General features: G+C 38.5%; 1 protein-coding gene and 1 pseudogene across 8 annotated transcripts in view; both read left to right on the forward strand.

Moving 5' to 3' along the window:
- PRTFDC1 (phosphoribosyl transferase domain containing 1) overlaps positions 1–22,523 on the forward strand; it is an 83,557-nt gene that overhangs the window by 8,549 nt on the left and 52,485 nt on the right. For all 8 annotated transcript variants that reach the window (XR_004953137.1, XR_001594418.2, XM_016124871.2 and 5 more), the window contains exon 3: positions 3,429–3,612. Coding sequence is in view for 6 of the 8 variants with exons in the window: in XM_016124871.2 (XP_015980357.1) it covers positions 3,429–3,612 (184 nt within the window). In the remaining 2 variants the exon portion in view is untranslated. The remainder of the gene's footprint in view (positions 1–3,428; positions 3,613–22,523) is intronic.
- Positions 11,665–11,783, forward strand: LOC118608775 (annotated as a pseudogene).

A 22,523-nucleotide genomic window follows, 5' to 3' on the forward strand; every position in this document is an offset into this window, starting at 1 on the left:
CTGATTTCTTTCTCTATAAATTGGTCTTTTCTGGACATTTCATGTAAATTAAATCATGCAATATTTGCTGATTCACCAATTGATGGACATTCAGATTTCTAGTTTTGGGCTATTATAAATAATGCTTTTATAAACATTCTTTGTGTGAACATCTCTTTTCATTTCTCTTGGATATATACCTTGAAGTGAAATACTGGCTTTTATGATAAGTTTAAGAAACTGCCAATTATTTTCCAAAGTGGCTGTACCATTTTCCATTTCCACCAGCAGTGTATGACGTTTCCAGTTTCTCCACATACTTGCCAACATTTAGTATAGTATTGTCTGTCCATCTGATTATAGCCATTCTAATGGGTATGTAAGAATATCTTATTGTGGCTTTAATTTGCATTTTCCTAATGATTAATGTGCTTATTAGCTGTTATATGTCTTCTTAGGAGAGATGTCTATTTAAGTCTTTTTTGCTAGTTTTTAAATTGGGTTGTTTGTCATTTTATAGAGTTGTAAGTGTTCTTTATGTATTCTAGATGCAAGTCCTTTATCAGATATACGATTTGCAAGTATTTTTCCCCAGTCTGTGGCTTATCTTTTCATTTTCTTATTGACGTCTTTTGAGAAGAAAGTTGGATGGAGTATTCTAGAAACATCAATTAAATCCAGTTGGCTTATGGTATTGTTCATTTCAACTATACCCTGCCTCGTTGCCTGCCTATTGGATCTGTCAGTTACTGAGAGAGGGGTTTTGAAGTCTCCGGCTGCAGTAGTGGATGTATCTGTCTCTCCTTGTACTTCTGTCAGTGTTTGGATACTATGTTGTTAGGTGCTTAAGGATTGTGATGTCTTCTTGGAGAATTGACTTCTTTGTTATTGCGTAATGCCCTTCTGTATTCCTGATAAATTCCTTGCTCTGGAGTCTGCTATGTCTGAAATTACCCCAGCTGCCTTTGATTAATGTTAGCATGGTACGCCTTTCTTCCTCCTTTTACTGTTATTCTATCTGTGTCTTTATATTTAAAGTGTGCTTCTTGTAGACAACATACATTAAGGAGTTTTTTTAATTCGTTCTGACAGTCTCAGCCTTTTAATTGGTGTATTTAGACCATTCACATTTAAAGTGATTATTGATATAGTTGGTTTAATATCTATCATATTGGTATCTATTTTTTATTTTGTTCGTTTTTTTTTTTTTTTGTCTTCCACTCTGTGAAATATGTCTCCCCCACAATGTGTGGTCTTTGATGATGTGTGGGTTATTTTTCTTCTTTTCATTTTTAATCCTCACTTACTAGGGTTCACCCCTGTGTCTCAATAGCTTAGTGTTTAGCCTAAGATTGGTTAGAGATTGTACTTAGACACCTCGAGCCAGTAAGGCGTCCACTCTGCTGATGAATGTGTGTCGGGGTTCGCAGGCGCGTTCAAGTTTCCAGGCTTTTCCAAGTCTTCCCTGGCGTTTACATTCCACTGGAATTTCTCGTATCTCCCCTGTACCTGCTTACAGACTCCATCATCCGGGACATGTGGGTGGCTCGGGCCCACTCTGGTCTCTGCCGTGCATACACATAACTTTTGGTCAGTTTTGGACATGTGGGGAGTCTGTTGTCTAGCCCTCTCCTATGACTCTAACCTCCCGGAATTCCCTATCAAATCTCGGACTGGTCTAACCAGTTAGTTGCTCAAACAGGACTGTGAGCACAGGAAAATGGAGCCACTGGCCTCCCTGTTCTCATGCTTCCAGGATGGCCACACAGGCTGACAATGCTCCCAGTCAGGTGGGCTCCCTCTGGCAATGCCCCGCCCTGGCTGAACTACCTTGTTAAGCAACAGAGCTGGAGCTGAGCAGGGGGGGGTGGGGCGCAGTGGGGGCATTCTTGGGCAGGAATGCCCAGACTCATGCCGTTTGTACCCAATGTTCAGCATTTTCATGAACTAATAATTCCATTTGTTGTCTATTTTTGGTTGATTTTCAGAGTGCTGAAATCGTAGTTTTGAACAGTCTTGACCAGCTTTATGCTTGCTGTCTGTGGAGAGGATATGTTAATCTCCTTACTCCATCATGCTGGAAACGAATGCTCCTTTTTTATGCAATATCTGGCATACTGATGTACATTTTTGATGACCCTATTTTGAGAAACATCGCCTGAAGCCATGGTTGCCATTTCATACATGTGTATGTGTGTATATACATACACATACACATATATACACACACACATATATGTATACACACATATATAATAGAGTAAAAAAGATGAAGGGATTAAGAAGTACAAATTGCCAGTTATAAAAACGGTCACAGGGTGTAAAGTACAGCATAGGGAGTATAGTCAATAATATTGTAATAACTATATGGTGTCAGATGGGTACTAGACTTACTAGGTGATCACTTCATAAGTTCCATCAATGTCTAATCACTATGTTGTACACCGGAAATGAATATAATATTGTACATCAACTATAACTGAAGAACATTTTTTGATTAAAAATTCTTTTGAATTTTTTAAATAAAATAAAAATGAAAGAGAGGCATCAAAACATAATGTATAAATATATTATTTAATTATATATGTAGATCATATGTAATGATGTTTTTATATATGTGTGTATATATTATATCTATATCGATAGCAATATAGATATAGATCATTCCATTTATCTATTTTAAATCTAATTCTGTTTAAGATGCTAGTAGGAATTTTTTAAAAATTGTACCTTAGATACTGCCTCCATTCAGGGTATTAATGTTGTATAGGTGTATGGGGCGATGGACTTAAAGACATGAAACAATTAGAAAAAAATACAGCGACAGTTCCAGGTTAGGTGCTGGGTGCCAGCCCAAGGCTGCCTCGGCGCAGAGCTCCAGAGGCGTCATGCACATTGCGTGCCGTGGAAACGGTGCCTGCTGGAGACGTACTCTGGGGCACCTTTCTCAGAGGCTGCTATCTTTGTCAAATATAAGGCAAATGTTATTCTTTTGATAGTTACTATGGGCTTGACTTTTCCTCCAGTCTCCTCGAATGTTGTAAAGTGGGTGAGTCATTCTTCATTTCCTTTTTCTCTGCTATAAAGTGAGTGCGATATCACCAAATACCATCATAGCATTAAGGTGAACGACTCGGCTCTGTAGTGATAAAATAATAGCATTCGTGATCTTTGACTTTGTATTTTACACCTTAATCATCTTTGTGACACAGAGGAGCGAAAATGTACTATTGATGATATGGCTGTCAGATACACGTTTCGAACACTCTCTCTTTGTCCATCTTTAGCAAAGCTCCTTTATCGGCCTGCTTCTATTTCCCAACCTCTTCTCTCCATTTCTCTGCATAATCTAATACGCATAATGCACTACGCATTTTTCCGGAAGGAAGATCCTCAGAAATACTCAGAAGTAGTTAGGCTTTAATTTATCTTTCAATTCCTTCTTTCAGAATTGAGCGGCTGGCCAAGGATATCATGAAAGACATAGGGTACTGTGACATCATGGTCCTGTGCGTGCTTAAAGGAGGTTACAAGTTCTGTGCCGACCTTGTAGAGCACCTTAAGAATATCAGTCGAAATTCAGACAGATTTGTCTCTATGAAGGTTGATTTCATCAGACTAAAAAGTTACAGGGTAAGTTATTATTTGTTCCGTTTTTATTATATGACATTTAGTGTGAACAACTGTCTAGAATAAAAGAACAAATAATGTTATGAAAATGAAGAAGGTAAGTTTTTAAAATTTGCAAGACACTGCAGTCTGTAATTCCAATAGTATTCTTTAGCGGGGGCCGGGAGAGGACTCGTATGTCTGTTTTCACACACATGGAAAGATGCTTCGGGAATGATCCATGCTTTCTTTTTTGATGATAAGGTTGGGTGGTTGTTTGCTGGTGCCAAGCCTTGCAATTGTGTTAGGAACGAGTGTTAAGAAAGTCCGGTGAACATGGGCGTGTTTCTGCCCTGGTTGTCATTGTTGGCCCTGGAGACATGCACGAGGGTGTCCAGCCCATGGAGGAGAATGTTAAACTTGGGTGGCTGCAGTCACAGCCGGAAGTAGAGGAAGGACAGCGAGTTATCAAGTACAATCAGACAAGCCCAGGGAACCTCCACCAGTCTGTGCCGGGTTCTCTTGACTACCACGGGACAGAACTGAGGGAGATTTTTCTCCAAAGATGCCACCCCTCTTGTCTTCTTCTCTCCTCTCTGTGATGTTACTTTTTGTGATGCTTTTTTGATTCGGTGTATTACATCATTAACACTAGCTGACTTGTTGGGTGAAGAGCTACTGGATCAAAACCATGAAAGTATCTATATTGATTAAGCTAGCGGGACACATTTTAATTCACTCTGAATTGTTTTTTTGTTGCCACATGACAAATCACCACAAACTTGGTGGCTTAAATGAATACCTGTATCATTTTACAGGCTCTCTAGGTCAGAAGTCCAGGCATGGCTTCTCTGCTCAGAGTCTTCCCAGGCTGTCAGGGTGTTAGCCGAGGCCTTGATCTCATCTGAGGTTTGGGGTCCGTTTTTAAGATCACTGGTTGTTGGCAAAATTCAGCCCCCATTTCCCACGGATTCTAACCTGGGGATGGTCTCAGCTCCTAGAGGCTGACCTCACTCAGGTATTTGCCTCACAGACTCCTCCATAAGCAGTTCCCAGCATGGCAGGAGACCTCTCCATTCACCAAGGGCCCAGCCCCTTTTTTTAAAGGCTAACCTGATTAGGTCAGGTTCACCCAGAACAAGCTCTCTTTTGATGAGCACAAAGTCAGTCGACTAGTCACCTAATGGTGGGAGTGAATTCCCATGATGTTTACAAGTCTCACCCACACTCAAGTGGAGGAGATTATACAGGGTGTGTACACCAGGGGATGGGCATGGAGAGGGTGGCATTTCAGAATTGTGCCCACCAGTCTCTCTGTGACTCAGTTGCCTCAGCTCTAGAGTAGCTGGCGAATTATTTCTCATTTCTTAAGATACTACATATTTTCCTGATGACCTCTCAGGTGAAGACAAAGTTGTCTTTTACAGACATCTGAACCCTAGTATTTTGATTTCAGCATCTCTTGAAAACCTGTTCTCTCTCTAGGTGCCTTTCATCCTGGATTATATAGCTGTGCTTCCTTCTGATTTTTTCCCATTTACTTGGCTCTGATTCTTATTATATTTTTTTTTTCCCCCAGCAAACAGCTTTTTAAAAATCTTTAAAAACTTTTTAAAAATTAAAGTCAGGTTTATTGAGGTAGAATTTATATGCAGGAGCATTCATCTCTTTTAGTTTACAGTTCTGTGAGTTTTGACAATAGCATGTGGTCATGTAAATCACCACAATCAAGATGTAGAACACTTTCTTACCACAAAAAAAAATACCCTTGTGTTCCTTTGAAGTCAACTCCTTCCTTAACTCCTAGGCCCTGGTAACCACTGATAAGTTTTCTGTTTTTAGAAAACTTTCCAGAATGTCACATAATCATATACCATGCAGCCTTAGTAAATCTGTAAATGTCAGCAAAATTCATTTGAGGTTTATCCATATTGTTACATGTACCAGTAGTTTATTTCTTATTATTGTCAAGTAAGATTTCATTATGTGGTTATACCATACTTTTTAAATTCATTCATCAACTGATGAATAGTTTGTTTTCTTTGGGGAGTGATTATGAATAAAAGTGCTATAAATATTCACACACAGTTTTTTGTGTGTGTTTGAGTCTTGATTTCTCTTGAGGTTCCTAGGTCAGATGGTGAAATATATAAGAAATTGTAAAATTCTTTTCCAAAGTGATTGCATATTCTACATTCCTGCCTGTAGTGTATGAGGGCTCCAGTTACTCCACGTTTTAATAGTGCTCGGTATTGCCAGTTCTTTATTTTTAAAAATTTCCATTATCTTATCCATTCCAATAGGTGATGGCATCTCATTATGATTTTAATTTGCATTTCCATAAGGAGTAATGATGTTGAACAGACTTTTTTTTGGTTATTTGCTATTCATACAGGTTCTTTGATGAAATGTTTGTTCAAATATCTTGTTCATTTTTAAAATTAGGTTGTTTTCTTATTATTGAGTTTTGAAACTTCTTTATATATTCGGCCATAAATGTTTTACTAGATAAAAGAATATATTTTTGAATGTGTTTTGAATATATTTTCCAGCCAATGAGTTTTTTGTTTTTGTAATTTTTTTTTAAAGCATAATGTAAAAATTTTTATTGTAAACTCCAATTATCAATTTTTTCTTTGCAGGTCCATGCTTTTTGTGTATCTAAGTAATCTGTGTCTAATTCAAGGTCACAAAGATGTTCTCTGTTTCTCTGAAAAATTTCATTGTTCTGAGTTTAAATCTAGGTCTGTGATCCATGTTGTGTTAATTAGTACGGTACAGGTCAAGGTTCTTTTCTTTGTGCGTGAATGTCAGATTTTTCCAGGATCATTTGAAAATCAACTGACTCTGTATGTATGGGTTTATTTCTGAACACTCTATCCAGTTCTGTTCATCTATGTGCTTACCCTTTGTCAGTACTCTACTGTTTTGATTATTGTGGCTGTGTAAGTCTGGAAGTCAGGTAGAGATGATGCATAACAGGGAAGATTCCCTCGAGCTGCTGGGGGAGCTTAAGCTCTGCATGGAGAGAGAGACAGAGTGAGAGAGAGAGAGAGAGAGAGAGAGAGAGAGAGAGAGAGAGAGAGAGAGAGAGAGAGAGAATCTTGACTAAGCACAGAGAGGATCCCAGTGCATGCCAAAGTTAGAGTCGAAAAGAAAGTTTATTAAAGAAAGGTTAACAATCCGTAGACAGAGCGTGGTTTCCTCTCAGAGGAAAAGAGTGAGAGATCCTAGAGAGAAAAGACAATGAGAAAGAGATAATGGCAGCGAGAGGGATGGTAACAAAGAGAGGGACAGAGACAGTAAGAGGGGCAGCGACAAAGACACCCAGAGGGACCCAAGCATCCGGGACTTCAGTTTATGTATCTTCCTTGGTTTCTATGAACTCAAGTTTAAAGACCTTGTTTACCTATTTTCTTTTGATGGTATGAGTATGCAGTGGGAAAGTAAGAGAATGTAGTGTAAAAGAAATGAGTCTGTGAGGAGGAAGCCTGCTGGTAATCCCCAGCCTTTGATTCTAAATTCTCCAAGGTTTTAGCCATAGGGAATGAATGGTTGTGTTTATTTTGTGTGGGGCGGGACTTAAAGACTCTGTTTTCCTATTTTCCTTGATGGCTTGGGGAAATGGGTTGTTAGCAATCCCAGTAGAAATCTTCCTTTGTTCTGTAGGTTTCCACGTGGTCTGGCTGCAGGGCTGATCAGTACAGTGCAGTCTCTGAATGTAGCTCACTTTACTATTTCGGTTCTCTTGCTCCTTCCTTACATGAGCGTGTGTCCTATAACTTTGTTGTTTTTCATAACCATTTTAGTTCTTTGCTTTTCCATATACGTTTTTAAATCATGTTTATTTTCACAAAATATCCTGTTAGAATTTTTATTGGGACTGCTTTGAATCTATAGAGCACTTTGGGGAGAAATAACATCTTAACATTATTTAGTCTTCCATGAACAAGGCGTATTTTCCAACTAATTTTAGGTCTTATTTAATAAATATCAGTGTTTTTTAGTTTTCAAGAGTCAGATATTAGATAGACATATCTCTGAGGTTTACAACCAAACATTTAATGTTTTTCAGTTCAATTATATTTGTAAGTTTTTCTTTGAATTTTAATTTCCAATTATTTATTGCTAATATTTAAAAATACTGTTGATTTTGTATATTGAACACTATGACTTTTTAAAACTCTTAACTAGTTCTAATAGTTTTTTGAAGATCCTTTTGGATCTTCTATGAAGACAATAATTCGTTCTGTGACTAGAGAGGGTATTACTTCTTCCTTTCTAATTTGTATGTTTTTTATTTCTTTTTATTGCCTATTGAACTGGCTAGAACTTCCTATACAGTATGGTCAATCTTGCTGAAACTAACAGCATTGTCATCCATGTCAAATTAAACAATACTGCTATCTCTCACTGTCCATATCTCTAAACATCCTCTCTGTTTTATCTGTGTTTTAACTTATAGACACACATTCTAACACTTATTAACAAACATTAACACTTACTAGCACTATTAGCTCATGTTTATGTGATACTAGTTCAGAACAAACATTTACATTTGTAAAACTCTTGTAACATTGTGATCATTAATCCTGCATTTAGACCAATATTTTCAAATCGACAGATTTTTGCTGGCGGTGGAGATGAGGGGACCCTTATTCAGTGTTCTGATGAAGGAGGAAGGCAGTACTAGACTTTACATCTCTACCACCTTCATCCATTCTCACACAAACTGTGTATTTTAGCTTTCGTCCCACACTTAAATCCTGTAGGACCCATAAGTGATGTCTTTTCCTTCTTACTAAATGTTCTTCCTCTTGTCTATCACCAAAGTGGCACAGATCATCTTCTGAGACTTACCTGACATAAAAGCCTATCTGCTCATGCAGAGCAAGCTTTTCCCCCAATTAAATATCCTCAGAAATGGATGGAAGAAAATATATTCATAGTCTGGATTATGATGGGAACAACTCTCTGCTCATAGCACAAAAACTGCCCTCATCCAGAGAGGAATTAATTGCTGTTCTTAGGTTAGGCTTGAGCTGACCATCCCTTTCCTTACTTGAGCAATTTCAACATTCCAGAGGGCAGAGACTGATTTAAAAAAAAAAAAAGCAAACTAATAAACATCGCCAAATAAGGGGAACAGAACTAGGTCATTTTCCTCTGAGGGTGTTTGGCGCTCCTGCATACCTCCAAACCTATTCATAGGGAATAGGGAACAGACATCTTGAAAACATCTCAGGAGAAACAAGGGCCACTAACATCTTCTTTTTCTTTCTTTAGAAATTTCTAGAAGGCTATCAGACTGTACATATTGTTGTGGGTGCTCGTCAAAAGCATCGTGTAGCTTTACTCTCTCTGACCTTCCTGCTCTGATTCTTTCTTAAATTTCTTATTTTTTTGTGCGTAAAAAAGTTGAAAGTTCAGTTTACTCAGAGGTAGTGTTTCTCTTGTCGCAGCCATCAGCATTAGTAAGTCACTTTAAGAGCTCTTTTCCCAGGAGGGGGTCTCATTGTTTGATGCCCTCCACTGTTTACTAAAGGACCTTCCTGAGGGATAGATGGCTCCAAACATCTTAGGGCTCTGGGCAATTTGACTTGTCTTTGTTGTTATATTAAACTTCCCAGAAGACATGAAATGAATTTGCATGAATGATACCAATAAATGATAACACAGATTATTTAGAAATTGGCATTGGACTAATTTGCTTGGAGAGCATGGCCAACATAATATACTCCTGATCTTTAATGAAGTATGGGAACTGGCAATCTGAATTCCTGAACCTTTCAGGTTTTCTTTCCCCCCTCTCTTTTCCTTTTTCCTTCTGTCTTTCCACTACTGTTCATTCAGCATTTGCTGAATTCATCATCTCATTTAATCCTGACTGCAACCTGGCCAGAGTATCTCTCATCTCTTCTTTTATTAATGAAGAATAGGAAGCTCCAAAAGTTTAATTAACTCACCTAATGTCCCACAGCCAAAAAAGAATAGAGATGGCATCAGAGCCCAGATCCACCTGTCTCTCAAGCTTGTGCCCTTTGAATGTCTTATTTCCCATAAATTTTTCTAAGGTTTTCCACAAAACTACTGTTTCATGAGATGTTAATATGTTTGCTAACATCTAAAAGGAAGTTGGTTTTATTTTTCTTCTACAGTATATGTAAGATAAGTATTAAGTGCATATATAATTATTATCATTATATAATAATTTGACTTTAAGAAATGGTGAGCTTAGGGAGAAAATCTAGAAGTCGTATGAGAACTTACTACATATATGACTTATTACATGTTTTAGTATTCAGTGTTTATTTAACAAAGAATCAGATATCAATTATTTCTCATAAGAGTGTATTCACGAATGGGGCCAAATTTCTCAGCTACTCTAATGCAAGGATATGCTACATCTCATGAGTAGCTGTTTGTGTTCTATCACTGCATTACACATTGAAAATTTTTTTTCCTTAGAGTAATACATCCATGTGGGTTAACAGACCAAACAGAGATATCTTGATTGTGGAAATTTTATGGAATAGACAACTTGAAAATGTTATGTGGAATATGACTTAAGAGGCTTTTAAATGTTTACTGGAGCTCACAGGAAGGTAAGGGATATCTTAGGGGCAGAAATGAAGTATACGAGAATCAGAATGTAAGTATGAACTGGTGCCTCCCAGGAGCTGGGATTGGAAAGGAGTGTCAATCTCAGTAATCTGACTTTCAGACACATGCAGAGTCAGACGATAAAGATTTGGACTCATATAAAATGGGAGATTGAAGGCCAGGGCCTTCAAAGATGTATGTCTTTGGTGAAAAAATTCACCCATTACTAATGGGAGAACCAGAGGAACTAGCTAGCCTTTCTTGACAAGGGCTGGAGTGAGAAAGTAAAATACCTTGTGGGAAGTTTTAAACATGAGTCTCTATCACATGTGAATTTGGGGTTTTTATTTTACCTACATAGTCTTGGAAACCCCAGCCTGAGAATTTAGTATTAAAATTGGTCTCAGTCTACAGTACCCTCCAGTACCTTGTGAGAGCAAGTCGAACACCTCTCTAGAAGAAGCACCTCATCCAAGACAGGATGCCTACAAAGAAGCTTCATTTAACTTGAGCCTACAAACCCAAAGCACAAAGGATACATGGAAGCGATCCACAAAGGCAAAGTCAACTGGCAAAAATAAATAGCAGCAATAGATAAACAAAATATCTGGAAGAGAATATAAAATAACTCTACTTAATATGACCGAAGACATAAATGACAGTATTCAAAGAAAAGGTAAGACAATACAGGAAAAAAAATATAATGAAAGGAAACTTTCAGAAGTGAAGTAATAGAATGTCTAGCAATGAAAAAGGTAATAATTGAATGGAAAAGATAACAATTCAAATGATAGGATGAATAGCAGTTTGAATGTTATTATGTATGTGAATTTTGAACTGGAAGATGGACCTGAAAAAAATTACCCAGAAGGTAGCACGGATGTGAGAAAGGGAAGATAGGAGATATGAAGGATTGAAAGAAAAGACCCAAAATATATCACATAAGATTTCTAGAAGGAAAGACTAGAGAGAATTGAGGAGAGACAATATTTTATAAGATAATGCCTTATAATATTCTAGAGTGGATGAAAGGCATGAATATTCAGATTCAGGAAGTACAGTGAGACCATATGTAGACATGCAACAGTGAAACTGAAAAACAAAACAGTAATGAATAGATCATAAAAGCAACTGAGGAGAAAAGAAAAATTGCTTCTGAAAGAATTGCCACTATCCTATCAACAGTTTCCTCAGAGGTGACAACAGAATCAGACGACATGGAGTAGTATTGTCAATATATTGAGAGAAAATAACTGTTAGCCCAGATTTCCAGCTCTAGCTAGCTAATCTTTAACTCAAGGGTGAGTGCCAGCCAAAGACATCAGTAGTCTCATTCTGAATTTCTTGATAACAGATGGTGGCTGAAAGCACCTTCTAAAGGTGTATTTTAGTAAGAAGGAAATTGAACCCAAAAGAATGAATGTGATACAAAAAAATTGACAAGCATGTAATTAATCAAAAAAGTTTTGATTAGTCTACGGCAATGCTACCCTGAACAAGCCCGATCTCGTCTGATCTCGGAAACTAAGCAGGTTCGGGCCTGGTTAGTACTTGGATGGGAGACCACCTAGGAAGACCAGGTGCTGTAGGTGTAAAAAATTAAAAAATAAGGGATTGTAAGCTGACGAGGTCCTTGCAATCTGTGAGTGCAACCAAGGGTTGCCTCGCCGAATAAAGGAAGGAAGGAAGGAAGGAAGGAAGGAAGGAAGGAAGGAAGGAAGGAAGGAGAAAAAGAGAGAGAGAGAAAGGAAAGAAAGAAAGAAAGAGAGAGAGAGAGACAGAGAGAGAGAGAGAGAAAGAAAGAAATATTTTGATTGGTTAAAAAAATTGATAAAATAATAATTGATTATGACACATTTTGATCATAAAACAAATGACAGAATTAAAATACCAGGCCACACTCAGTTGTAAACGATCAGAGTAAAAATGGTCTTCTGTCCTGTTACTGTTTAGGAAAAGCATAAAAATGTTGAGGACTTGCGAACTTTAAATTAGGTATTGCCTTTGAAAATTTAAGGGTAACCACCGAAAGAATAGAAATATTATGTACATTATGTGTAACTTCCCAGTAAGCAGAGAGGACCGAGATGTTAAGTAACATGTCCAAAGTCAAACACCTCGTAAATGGAGGATCTAATCTTCAAAGCCAGGGTTAACTCCAGAGCCCAAGACTGAGACCACTAAAACATACTGTCTCTCTAGAGAGGTGTTGATGTACTGAGCTATATTAGGCTAAAAGGAGGAAAATTTCACCAAATGAAACTGCATCATTTTTTTCCTGAGCTTAATTTTGATATTTGCTGAACTCGGTTAAGCCATTTCCCATAATTTCTGAAAGAATGGCAATATCTATAATATAGACAGTTAACCTCTTATTTTTCTGTAGTAGTTTATACATTATATTAATAAAGTAAGAAGAAATACCTTCCAAGAAAATAAGTAATAAATATTGGCACTTGGTTTTCCTGTAAATTTTTGGAAACTAAGGCTTTCTGTTCATTTTTATCCTTACACTATGGAGATTTTCCAAAGATATGAAGACTAACAACACCTGCTCGCTCTCTGCATTCGCTTAAAGGTCTTGGGATGCCAAATCTGGCAGAATGGCCCAGGAGCCTTGAACTCCAAGCTCCTTCCCAACTCCTGGGGGTGTAGAGACCTGAATCAAAGAGGAACAGGTGTAATTTAGCTACCGAGGTTAGCATGTTTTGAGAGAGCTCTGTGAGGGAAGGGGTGGGAGGCATTTTGGAACATCTATTTGAAGGGTCTTGGGAGTAGAGATCTGGGAGGATTCCACAGCAGTTGGTGGGGAGTATTGGTAGGTGCCAGCAAGTGACTTTCGAGCTGGCTTTTTTGTGTGAGGATGTATCATTTGCCAAGCTTTCTTCCTTTATTCCCTCTTCAATGTCGCCCTGAATTAAAAGTTCACGAACTTATATATGATCCAGTGTGAGGATAAAGTGCAACTCTGGATGCAATACTCTGATGTCTTAGTTTTCCACCAGTTTTACTGTGAGCAAAGCAAAATCTTTGTCAAACTTCTAGGCTTAAAATCTGGAGAGATTTTATGTTAAGCAGGCTGTAGTCGCCTTAGACCCCTCCCCTGTGCTGTTGAAACGTGCACGGCTTTGTATTAATTAATAATTCCTGTGTGTTGGTGGCACCAAGAGAAAGTTTTCTGGGGATAAAATACAAAGTGTGGCTGCAATAAGACTGACGTTTGTGGTGCCAGGGAAGCTGGCTTCTTTGTAAAAGAGGCTCGTTAGAGCTGAGGGTTGGCCATAAACCTAATCCCACAAGGGAAGAGAAAAGCTGAAATATGCTTCTTCTCTCCTTCCCACAATTCAGAACAGAAGGTTTAAGTCAGTCTTTGATGATCCATACTAGTGGAGAATGAGGACAGGCGAGTGTGTGTATGTATATATCTATATATAATTTGTATGTGTGTATACATATCTATATAGATATAGAAAAGATATATCTATCTGATAGCTATATAAAAGATCTATCTATCATCTATCTACCTATCTAGCTAGCTATCTTTTTTAAGTAAGAAAGGAAGAAAAGCTAAAGGAGTAGAAAAATAATAGAAAAGGGAAGATGAGAGACAAAAGAAATTCTAAAACTTAACCATATTTTATTAAATCTAAAACATCATAGATTGTAAATTACACAATTACTTCATGTACCACTAAGAAAGAAAAAATGCTATAAATTAAGCTGTGACCTGACATGCATTTTAAGAAGCATCCTGATTTGGGGTATATTAAAATGTGAAAAAAATATACCACTTGGAATTGATGAATCAGTACTTCCCATTTTCCTTGCAGTACCATTTGCAAGTATTTGAATATCTGAAATGTAACAGAAAACGTGGTCTTTGCCCTTTGATCGTTCTTAATTATTGGGTTCTGTAATAGTATTCCAGTATTCTTTGGCAGTCGGATATTCCTTTGAGGCTGCAATTTGTTTCACCTTAGTATCTAAACTATTTTTAACCTCCTCAAAACACTTTTCAAATGTCAAAAGGAGGGTTATTTACTAAAGAATAAATCAGAGAGTGGCCTGGATGATTGGAATCAATCCACATAAATCCTTAAAATTAATCAAAAGCATTTATGAAAACCAGAACATAATTTCTGTGTGACTTCTGGAAAGAGACGCTAAAACATCTGTCATGTTCATATGTTACAGAAACAAAAAGTGCTGACATTACCTGTTTTGTCTTTTACCTTGGTTCTTAAGATATATTTACTGCTGGCTTTCAGCACGCATGGATGAAAAAACTTGACATGAAGCAAGTATCTATTTGACCTTAAAAAAAGATCGTTTAGCTTTTCCTAGATTTCTCTAAGAAAGTTTACTTTAAGATTTCCAATTTTTCAAGTAGAAGATTTTTTTTTTTTTTAGTGAAACTAAAGCTCATGTTTATAATAAAGTCAATGGTAGGGTTTATAGCAACATTTTTAGTTATCATTCATTACGGTCTTTACTTTGTAGATACCTATGCATTTTATTCATGTACATTCTTTGTATTCAAATTCGGTTGTCTATAAATGTAACAGAAAATGTATAGGAGCCAATAATTAAGAATAACCAAAGGGCGAAGACCACGTTTCTGTTACATTACGAGGATGCTTATTAGGATGTCTCTTTCCTTATGAAAAGCAAACACTGAGAGGGCAAGTAAGAGAATAATGCAGAAGTAATTATTAAATTACAGAGGCAACCAAGTTTTCAGAGCCAGTCTGGGGACAGAGCTATACTTAACTCAGTAACTGCCGCAGGCAGGAGTTGAATCTAGAATAAGGAACGAGAGCCAGCCTGGAGCGAGGCGTACTGGGAAGTACACTTCGCTGCCAGCAAAGCAGCTGTAACAGGTAGTAGAGCGATGGGCTGAAAGACCATGTCCTGTAGGGCTCCAAACACTAGGCTGGTAGGATTAGCCAGCTTGTATTCTACTATTGGTTCAACTAAATAAAAACAATATATATACTGAGTACTTATATATCATGGCCAGATATTGTTCTAAGTGTTTTATGTGTGTAACTCATTACACCCTCACAAGACCCCTATGAAGTCAGTGCTACTAATACCCCTTTTCACAGAGAGATTGGTCGGGCCCCCAAGAACGCATGGCTGGGAAGTGGAGGTCGGTTAGATTCCTAAACTGGGACCTTTAACCACAATGCCACGTCTACCTCTTGGAGCTGTGGGTGAGGAAAAGGACCCTAATGCTTAGGAAGCGGCCAGGCAGGAGAAGGGAGCTCCCCAGTTCTTTAAGAGTGCCAGGCAAGTTTCCAGGAAGGGACTTGGACGTAGACCACAGGACAAGGCATAGATCCCGCACACACAAAGGGCAGTGGATCTTGAGAACAAGGCAGAGTGCCAAAACCAACAGGAGAGGCACGTACTGAGCCGTGAGACCTTAGCCTCCGGTCGCCTGCCCCACGGTTCCAGAGTTCCAGTCCCATCTAAGGTTCGCTGAGGTTGAGCCAGTAGGTGACATGGGAGCCGGCGACTTGGCCGTTGGGAGAGCAGGCTGGGGATGAGGTGGGGCCTGGCCCACCACAGTCTGTGCACGAGGACTCCGATGGCAGTAAGTGCCTCAGGGTTGCAGTCATGTCCCACGTCCCCATGTGTGACTCTCACGTGCCTGCTCTGCACCCCTTAAGCATGCTGCATGTGTATAGTAAGCACGCTGTTCATCGTTTTCATTTATTTGGGCCTGTTCTTTTCCAAATAGGATACAACATAGTATTTTATTTATCGTGTCCAGATAAATAATTGGATCCAAATAATTTCATGCAGCAAAAATCTTTGCCCTTACTTCAGAAGCTAGGTTATTTTTTTATTAACATTTGTAACTGAAATAGAATATAAAACCTGTCATCAAGGCCATAAAAGCCTTTAAAAATTACATATTTGGTATGCATTTTATAAAATATATATAGGATGTAATAAAATGACGGAGAAAATATTTGATATTAGTCTCTAAAAATATTTTTATGATGGTCATTGAGCTATAATACAATTTGAATTTAATGTTTTTATTCTCATTTTAGATTATAGTATGGATTAATTTATGCCATGAGTTTTCCATTATTAAATGCAATATTATTGTTAACAACTTAGGCGATTTTAATACTTATTAAAATGCTTGAGATCCATAACTTTCAAGGACAACAGTTATTTAACGTTTTTTTTTTTTTTATTAATTTGGCATTCATTTGGAGGGTAGTTTTGGAAATATTTTCTTTTTTCTGTTTGTATAGCATTATTTTCTCTTTGAGAACAGAAATGGAATCCAAATAGAGACACTGACACATTAGAGAATAATATCATAAACACAGGATAATTCTCAGTGAGAAAAAGGGCATGGCAATACGTCAAGGGCCCCAAAGCTCACGCCACAGAGAGACACGACGAGGCAGAAAGGCCTCAGGAAAAGCCCAGGCTGTCATAGTAGACCAGTAGTCTGAAGAATCAGCACTATTTCTGCTAAAAGCGTTAATCTAATACAGTAGTGGGCAAGTATCGGTAGGCATGTGACAGGTAGAAGCCGGGAATCAATCCTTCTTCTCTTGTGAGCCCCGCTGAAGTACCGGCATGGGCTTCGGTGTCCTCCCGACCACTGTGTGTCGTTTTCCTTGTCGTGACTTTTGCAATGAGGAAAGGTTCCTGGAAGGGATGCTCAGAAGGCACCCCAACTAGAACCCTCGTCCGGAGGAAAGGTTCCTGGAAGGGATGCTCAGAAGCCGCCCCAACTAGAACCCTCGTCTTCCTGGAAGGGATGCTCAGAAGCCGCCCCAACTAGAACCCTCGTCTGGAGGAAAGGTTCCTGGAAGGGATGCTCAGAAGCCGCCCCAACTAGAACCCTCGTCCGGGAGCACTTTAAACCTCATCATGGCCTCTGAGACCTGAGAAGTGAAAATGTACAATCTTTTATTCTCCTCTGCTTATTAAGATAATTTCTTAAGATGGAAATAGGTTTCTCCTGTTCCATTTCTTTCTGAGCCTAAGTCACTCAGGAAGATATTAATTATACCTCTATTGTTAAATTCTTTAAACTTTAACTGTGGTTGAATTGTGGACAAGGAAGTACTTAGCTATGAAAGAAATATATCATTATTTTATTTATTTAAAGCAAAATCCACTCACTTTTAACTCAAATCAATTTAGACTAGCAAAAAGGAATAAAATTTTAGATGCTTTTAGGTAGTGTTTTTGTAAGAATTAGAATTGGTAGTAATTTGAGATGATTAATAAGTATATTTTAATTTGAAAACCATTATGTAATTCAGTTTGTTTCTTTCATTGGATAAATTTAAATGTATTTCAAATGGATGGATTAATGCAGACTTTTCTAGGGGTAATGTTTTTTTCTATCAGCATCATTGTTAGATTAAGCCTTACATACAGACTACATATTACCAGAATAGGTAAAAGTCTCAAAAATGGATGCATAAGGCTACAAAAAAAGGAACAAAATAAAAACAGAAAAATATGACGAGAACTCCAAGAAAATGGAGTTAAAGCAGGAACCAAAAAAAAAAAATCTTCAAAAAGTATTATGTTTAATAACATTGAACATAAGAGACAAAATACAATATTGCATCTCTAGAGAAAAGCGAGACTCTAAGAGAAAAGGATGAGTGAGAGGAGAAGAAAATTTCTTGGAGGTCAGAAACCTGTGCATCACAGCAGACACCCTGGCTTGCCTAGTTAACCACAATCTCCTGCTCCCAACCACAACCCTTCTGCCTCCCATTACGGAGGCTGCTGATGCCAACGGCTCACTTTTTCAGCCTCCCTTCCACTTAAGAAATGGGCATTTGACACAGTAAAGGGAAAGCCCCCATCCTCCCAGAGGGAATGGTTTGTTTCTCTAGGAAAAACAAACCATGGAAGGAAATCTCTTTCTTTTTAACAAGATGTTATTTTGTCGAAAAGTGACCCCTGCAACTGTGGCAATCTTGGGACCACAAGTATAAGGACTCAGCTACTTACTGAGGATGGCAGAGGGGAAAGGGCGTAGAGCCCGGATCCTCGATGGCATCGTTGAGCCCAGTAACTAACTGATCCGTAGGACAATGGGGAAACACGCATATGTGGCAGTTGGGCCTTAGGGAAGGTCTAAAGTTTAGGTGGAGGAGACAGACTTATGAGGAAATAGGAGATGATGCTATTGGGGGTCTGTGAGCACAAAAGTGCCATAGTCCAGTCGTTCAACAAGGAGATGCCGTGAGTGAGGCCCTGTTCTAGGTCCAAGGGAAATGGGAGTGAACAGATTCCTGGCCATTCTGGAGCTTACATTCCAGGTAAGACAGATGGGAAATTAAAAAAAAAAAAAAAACATGACAAAGACAAGAAAATATGAAATGTGTCAAATAGTGAAAAATACTGTGGAGAAAAATAAAAAACTGAGTCAGAGAGATAGGGTAGCCTGAAGGGGGTTGTGGGAGCACTGGGCAGAGAAGGTCATCTCTGACCGGGGGTCATTTGAGCAGAGACTTGAAAGAAAAAGGGGAGAAAACCGTGTTGACAGGTGACATGAGTTCCAGGCAGGCGGAGGAAATAGCAAGAGCGGCCGCAATGAGGTGAGACTGTGCTCGGCACATCTGAAGAAAGGCATACAACGCCAGTGAAGACTAAGTGAGGGGAGACTGGCCAGAGATGAAGTCAGAGACGTAAGGGGAGATGGAACTGTGTCGCCTCTGTCAGGCCATTGTACGGACTCTACCTTTTGCTCCAAAGATGTGGGGAGACTCTGCTGGACTCCGAGCAGAGCGACACTATCTTCCTTAAGTTTTAAAGAACGAGTCTGTTGTGTTGAGAATGGAATGAACGGGGTAAAGGTTGAAGCAGGGACGTTTGGAAAGCCATTGCCGTAATCACAGTGAGAGATAATTATAGCTTGAACCAGGATGGTTACGGAGGAGGTGGTGAGAAGTATTTGGATTCTCTATGTATCTTAGAGCAAAGCCAGAACCATTAGCCAGATTTGCTGATGGATTTGACGTTGCATGTCAAGGGTGACTCCAAGGCTTTGGGCCTGAGCAAAATTGACTTGTCATTTACTAAAATGAGGGAGAGTGTGAAAAGGGGACCTTTGGAAGGGGAAAACAGTGTGTATATTTTAACTTTATAATGAACTTTACATGTTTGGTTTTGAACTATCTTTCCTCTTGAACATCCAAGATGATCAGGCAGTTGGATAGACCAGTCTGGAATTCAGGGAAGAGGTTGAGGATGAAGATATTAAGCAAATCCTCAGTGTCATTTTGTTATAAGGTTGATGAAGAAAAAAATCTGTTTCTGGTTGGGGCCGCTGTCTGTGTGTAGTTTGCACGTTCTCCCTATGTCTACGTGGGTTTTCTCTGGTTTCCTCTCACCTCCCAAAAATGTGCAGTCTGGTGAATCGTTGTGTCTAAACTACATGAGTGTGGGTGTGGGCGTGCGTGGCCCCGAGGTACAGGGGCATCCTGTCCAAGGCTGGCATCCTGCTTGTGCCCTGAGCCAATGGGATAGGCTCTGGCCACCTGTGACCTGAACTGAAATAAGCGGATTGGAAAATAATCCTACTTGTTTTTGTTAATCTTCCTCAAATGTATGTAGAGCTCACATTTATTTCAGTCTTTAATATTAGAATTATTTGGGGTCTTTATTTAGAAGTTTGGTGATGTTTTTGTGACCAAAAAATATGCCATGGGAGCTTAACTCTTGTTTATATCAATTTTCCTCGGGGAAAACTTTGGTTTTGTTTTACGTCGTTTTGCCTTAAGGTCGCATTTTCCAAGGACCCATTGATGACGTTAAGTGAGGACTTAACAATAATTTGAAAGTGGTCAATATAGAAGGGGTTTAAAGCCGTGATAAAGGATGAGGTCACCCAAAGAGTGAGAATAAATGGAGAAGAGATCTAAGCACATAACCCTGGGGCACCCCAATATTTAAAAACTAGGAGTTCGAGAAGAAACTAGCACTGGAGTCTGAGGAAGAGCAGCCAGGGAAGGAGGGGCCACTGGTCAGTCATCAAATGCTGCTGACGGATCAAAAGAGAAGACTGAAAACTGACCATTGGATTGAGCAAGATGGAACTTGCTAATGGCCTTGACAAGGGCCCAGGTGTCCTAAGCAACAAAGAGAGAAGGGCAGCTTCGGCGAATGATGATCTGTCAGCAATAGCAGCCAAACTAGACAACCAGTCATAGGAAGTGGGGCGAGACACTGAGAAGGACCTCTTGCCCGGGAGGTGTATGCAGTTCTCACATTGCCTGTAGAGGTGTGGAAGCCAAGCGCGGGAAAGGGACGTTAAAAGGAAAATGAGAAGCTCTGGTTTTACCATTTAAATTGAGCCGGTAAGCTCATCATAGCTCAAATTTATGTGGATGCATGGTAAAGGAAGCTTGATGACCCATTTCTTCGTGCAAGTCGGAGATCTTTGAAAAGGCGAGCATAATAAAAAGTAATATGGAAGCCATGAGCACAGACGTTAGAATAAAGATGTACCTGGTACAAATTCCAGTATCATATACTAAGTTTTGATATCAAGTTACTGAACCTTTCTGAATGTTAGTCTTTTCATCTGTAAGATAAGGCTAATTATACCCATCTCATGAGAAGACTTTATGAGTAATAAATTGGATGACATATGAAAGGCCCCTAGTACAGAATCATGTAAATAGATGATCAATAAATAACAACCGTATTGTTAGATCTCAGTTAGGCCTGAGGTACAGGCCATTTGCTTTATGTGGAAGAGATGAAGTATTTAGTGAAACGAACCTAGTTGGAGAAGAGGTTAACTGTGTCTCCTGCAGTTTTAACAAAATTCTTTGAAAGGTATTTATCATGGCCGAGACCTCGTAAGAACCAGAGCAGGGCCCAAGGCCATACTTTCTTGATATATTCCAAAAAAAATTTCACTCACTTCTCTTAAACTCTGCCCTTTAAACCAGATCATAGCATGTAGAAGGTTAAGATAATACCACACTCCTGCAATGCGGAGGGCAGAAAAGAGAACACCTTGCTGCCAAAAAATGCTGCCAGGCCAAGAAGCACATCTTTCTTGAGGCACAAAATGACCCTAATTTCACCTTCATGCTATGTTTTTCTTCTCGCCCTATGTATTTTTACTTTAGAACACTATGTACACGTGGGTGTTGGTTTCGTTCTCCACTGGCTCACAAAATAGAAAGCAGATAGCAAATGCCTAAGAAATAAATTTTATGAAAAGTATATCATGACTTTCTTGTTATTTTCACAGTAACTCAGACCAAATTGGAGGAATAGTCACATTCCTCACACTTGGATAAAATATTTGGAAATTTTGCAAATGGATTCTATGTCTTAAAACAATGTTTACTTGTAGCTATTATTAACTTCGTTTTCTTATTTCAATACATAAGTTTAAGTCCTGGGTCTGTGATTTATTTTTTTCCAGCTGACCTGACTATGAAACTTTATGGCATAAAGCACATTAGCCAAGAGATTCATAAGGCAGTGTTAGTTTTGGATTTTTTCATATTATAGTTTGTGGTCATTCAATTTATCAACATAAAAATTCAAATAAAATGATATTCCCAGAAGTCAAGTAGTTTCCCCAGAGAGAAAAATAAAATTTTATTAGTTCCCAAATTAAAAAATCCCCTAACCCTATTTAAAAATAACCATGGAAATCCTCTTTCTTCACATGTGACTCAAAGAAAAATTTATTCGTGTATCTCAAACTCACAGCTACTATGTGTGTTTCTCGACCTTCACTAATATGAGTTCTAGTTCTTATATTAGAAGTAAATAGATTCTTTAAATTGTTTTTAAATCATTGCCCAAGTGACCTTTCCCTTATTAGCATTTGATGATAATCTGAATGAAAATACACCCTAATGGGGGCATCGAAAATCATTTAGGGTCATTTCTGGCAGAAATGACAATTCCTAAACACTCGGATTGAGCCTGAGTTGATTCTAACCTCTTTTTGTTGTCTTCACGATAAATTATAGCAGAATTTTACTTAACAGATTCTCTGGGCATAAAGAATTGTCAGTTTGGGCCTGAAATATGTTAAAATATTTGGAGTCACAGGAACAAGCATGTCGATGATACCGTCCAACAGAGAACTTTATTCCAATTAAAAACTGCATAATTAATCATCTCATAAACCGTACACGTGAAATAACTTAAAGAGTCAAACTGAAAGGAACAGGAAGATTGCTTGACATGTCTTCTGATAGCATGACACCACCATCTCTTAGCTAACAACTTTGAACCAACAAAAAAGAGCCAATTACAGCATAGAATTTCTCTACTGGGCAATTGCCTTAGAAGCT

Source organism: Rousettus aegyptiacus, unplaced genomic scaffold (assembly GCF_014176215.1).
Source record: "Rousettus aegyptiacus isolate mRouAeg1 unplaced genomic scaffold, mRouAeg1.p scaffold_m13_p_10, whole genome shotgun sequence".
In the NCBI taxonomy this organism is placed as follows: Eukaryota; Metazoa; Chordata; class Mammalia; order Chiroptera; family Pteropodidae; genus Rousettus; species Rousettus aegyptiacus.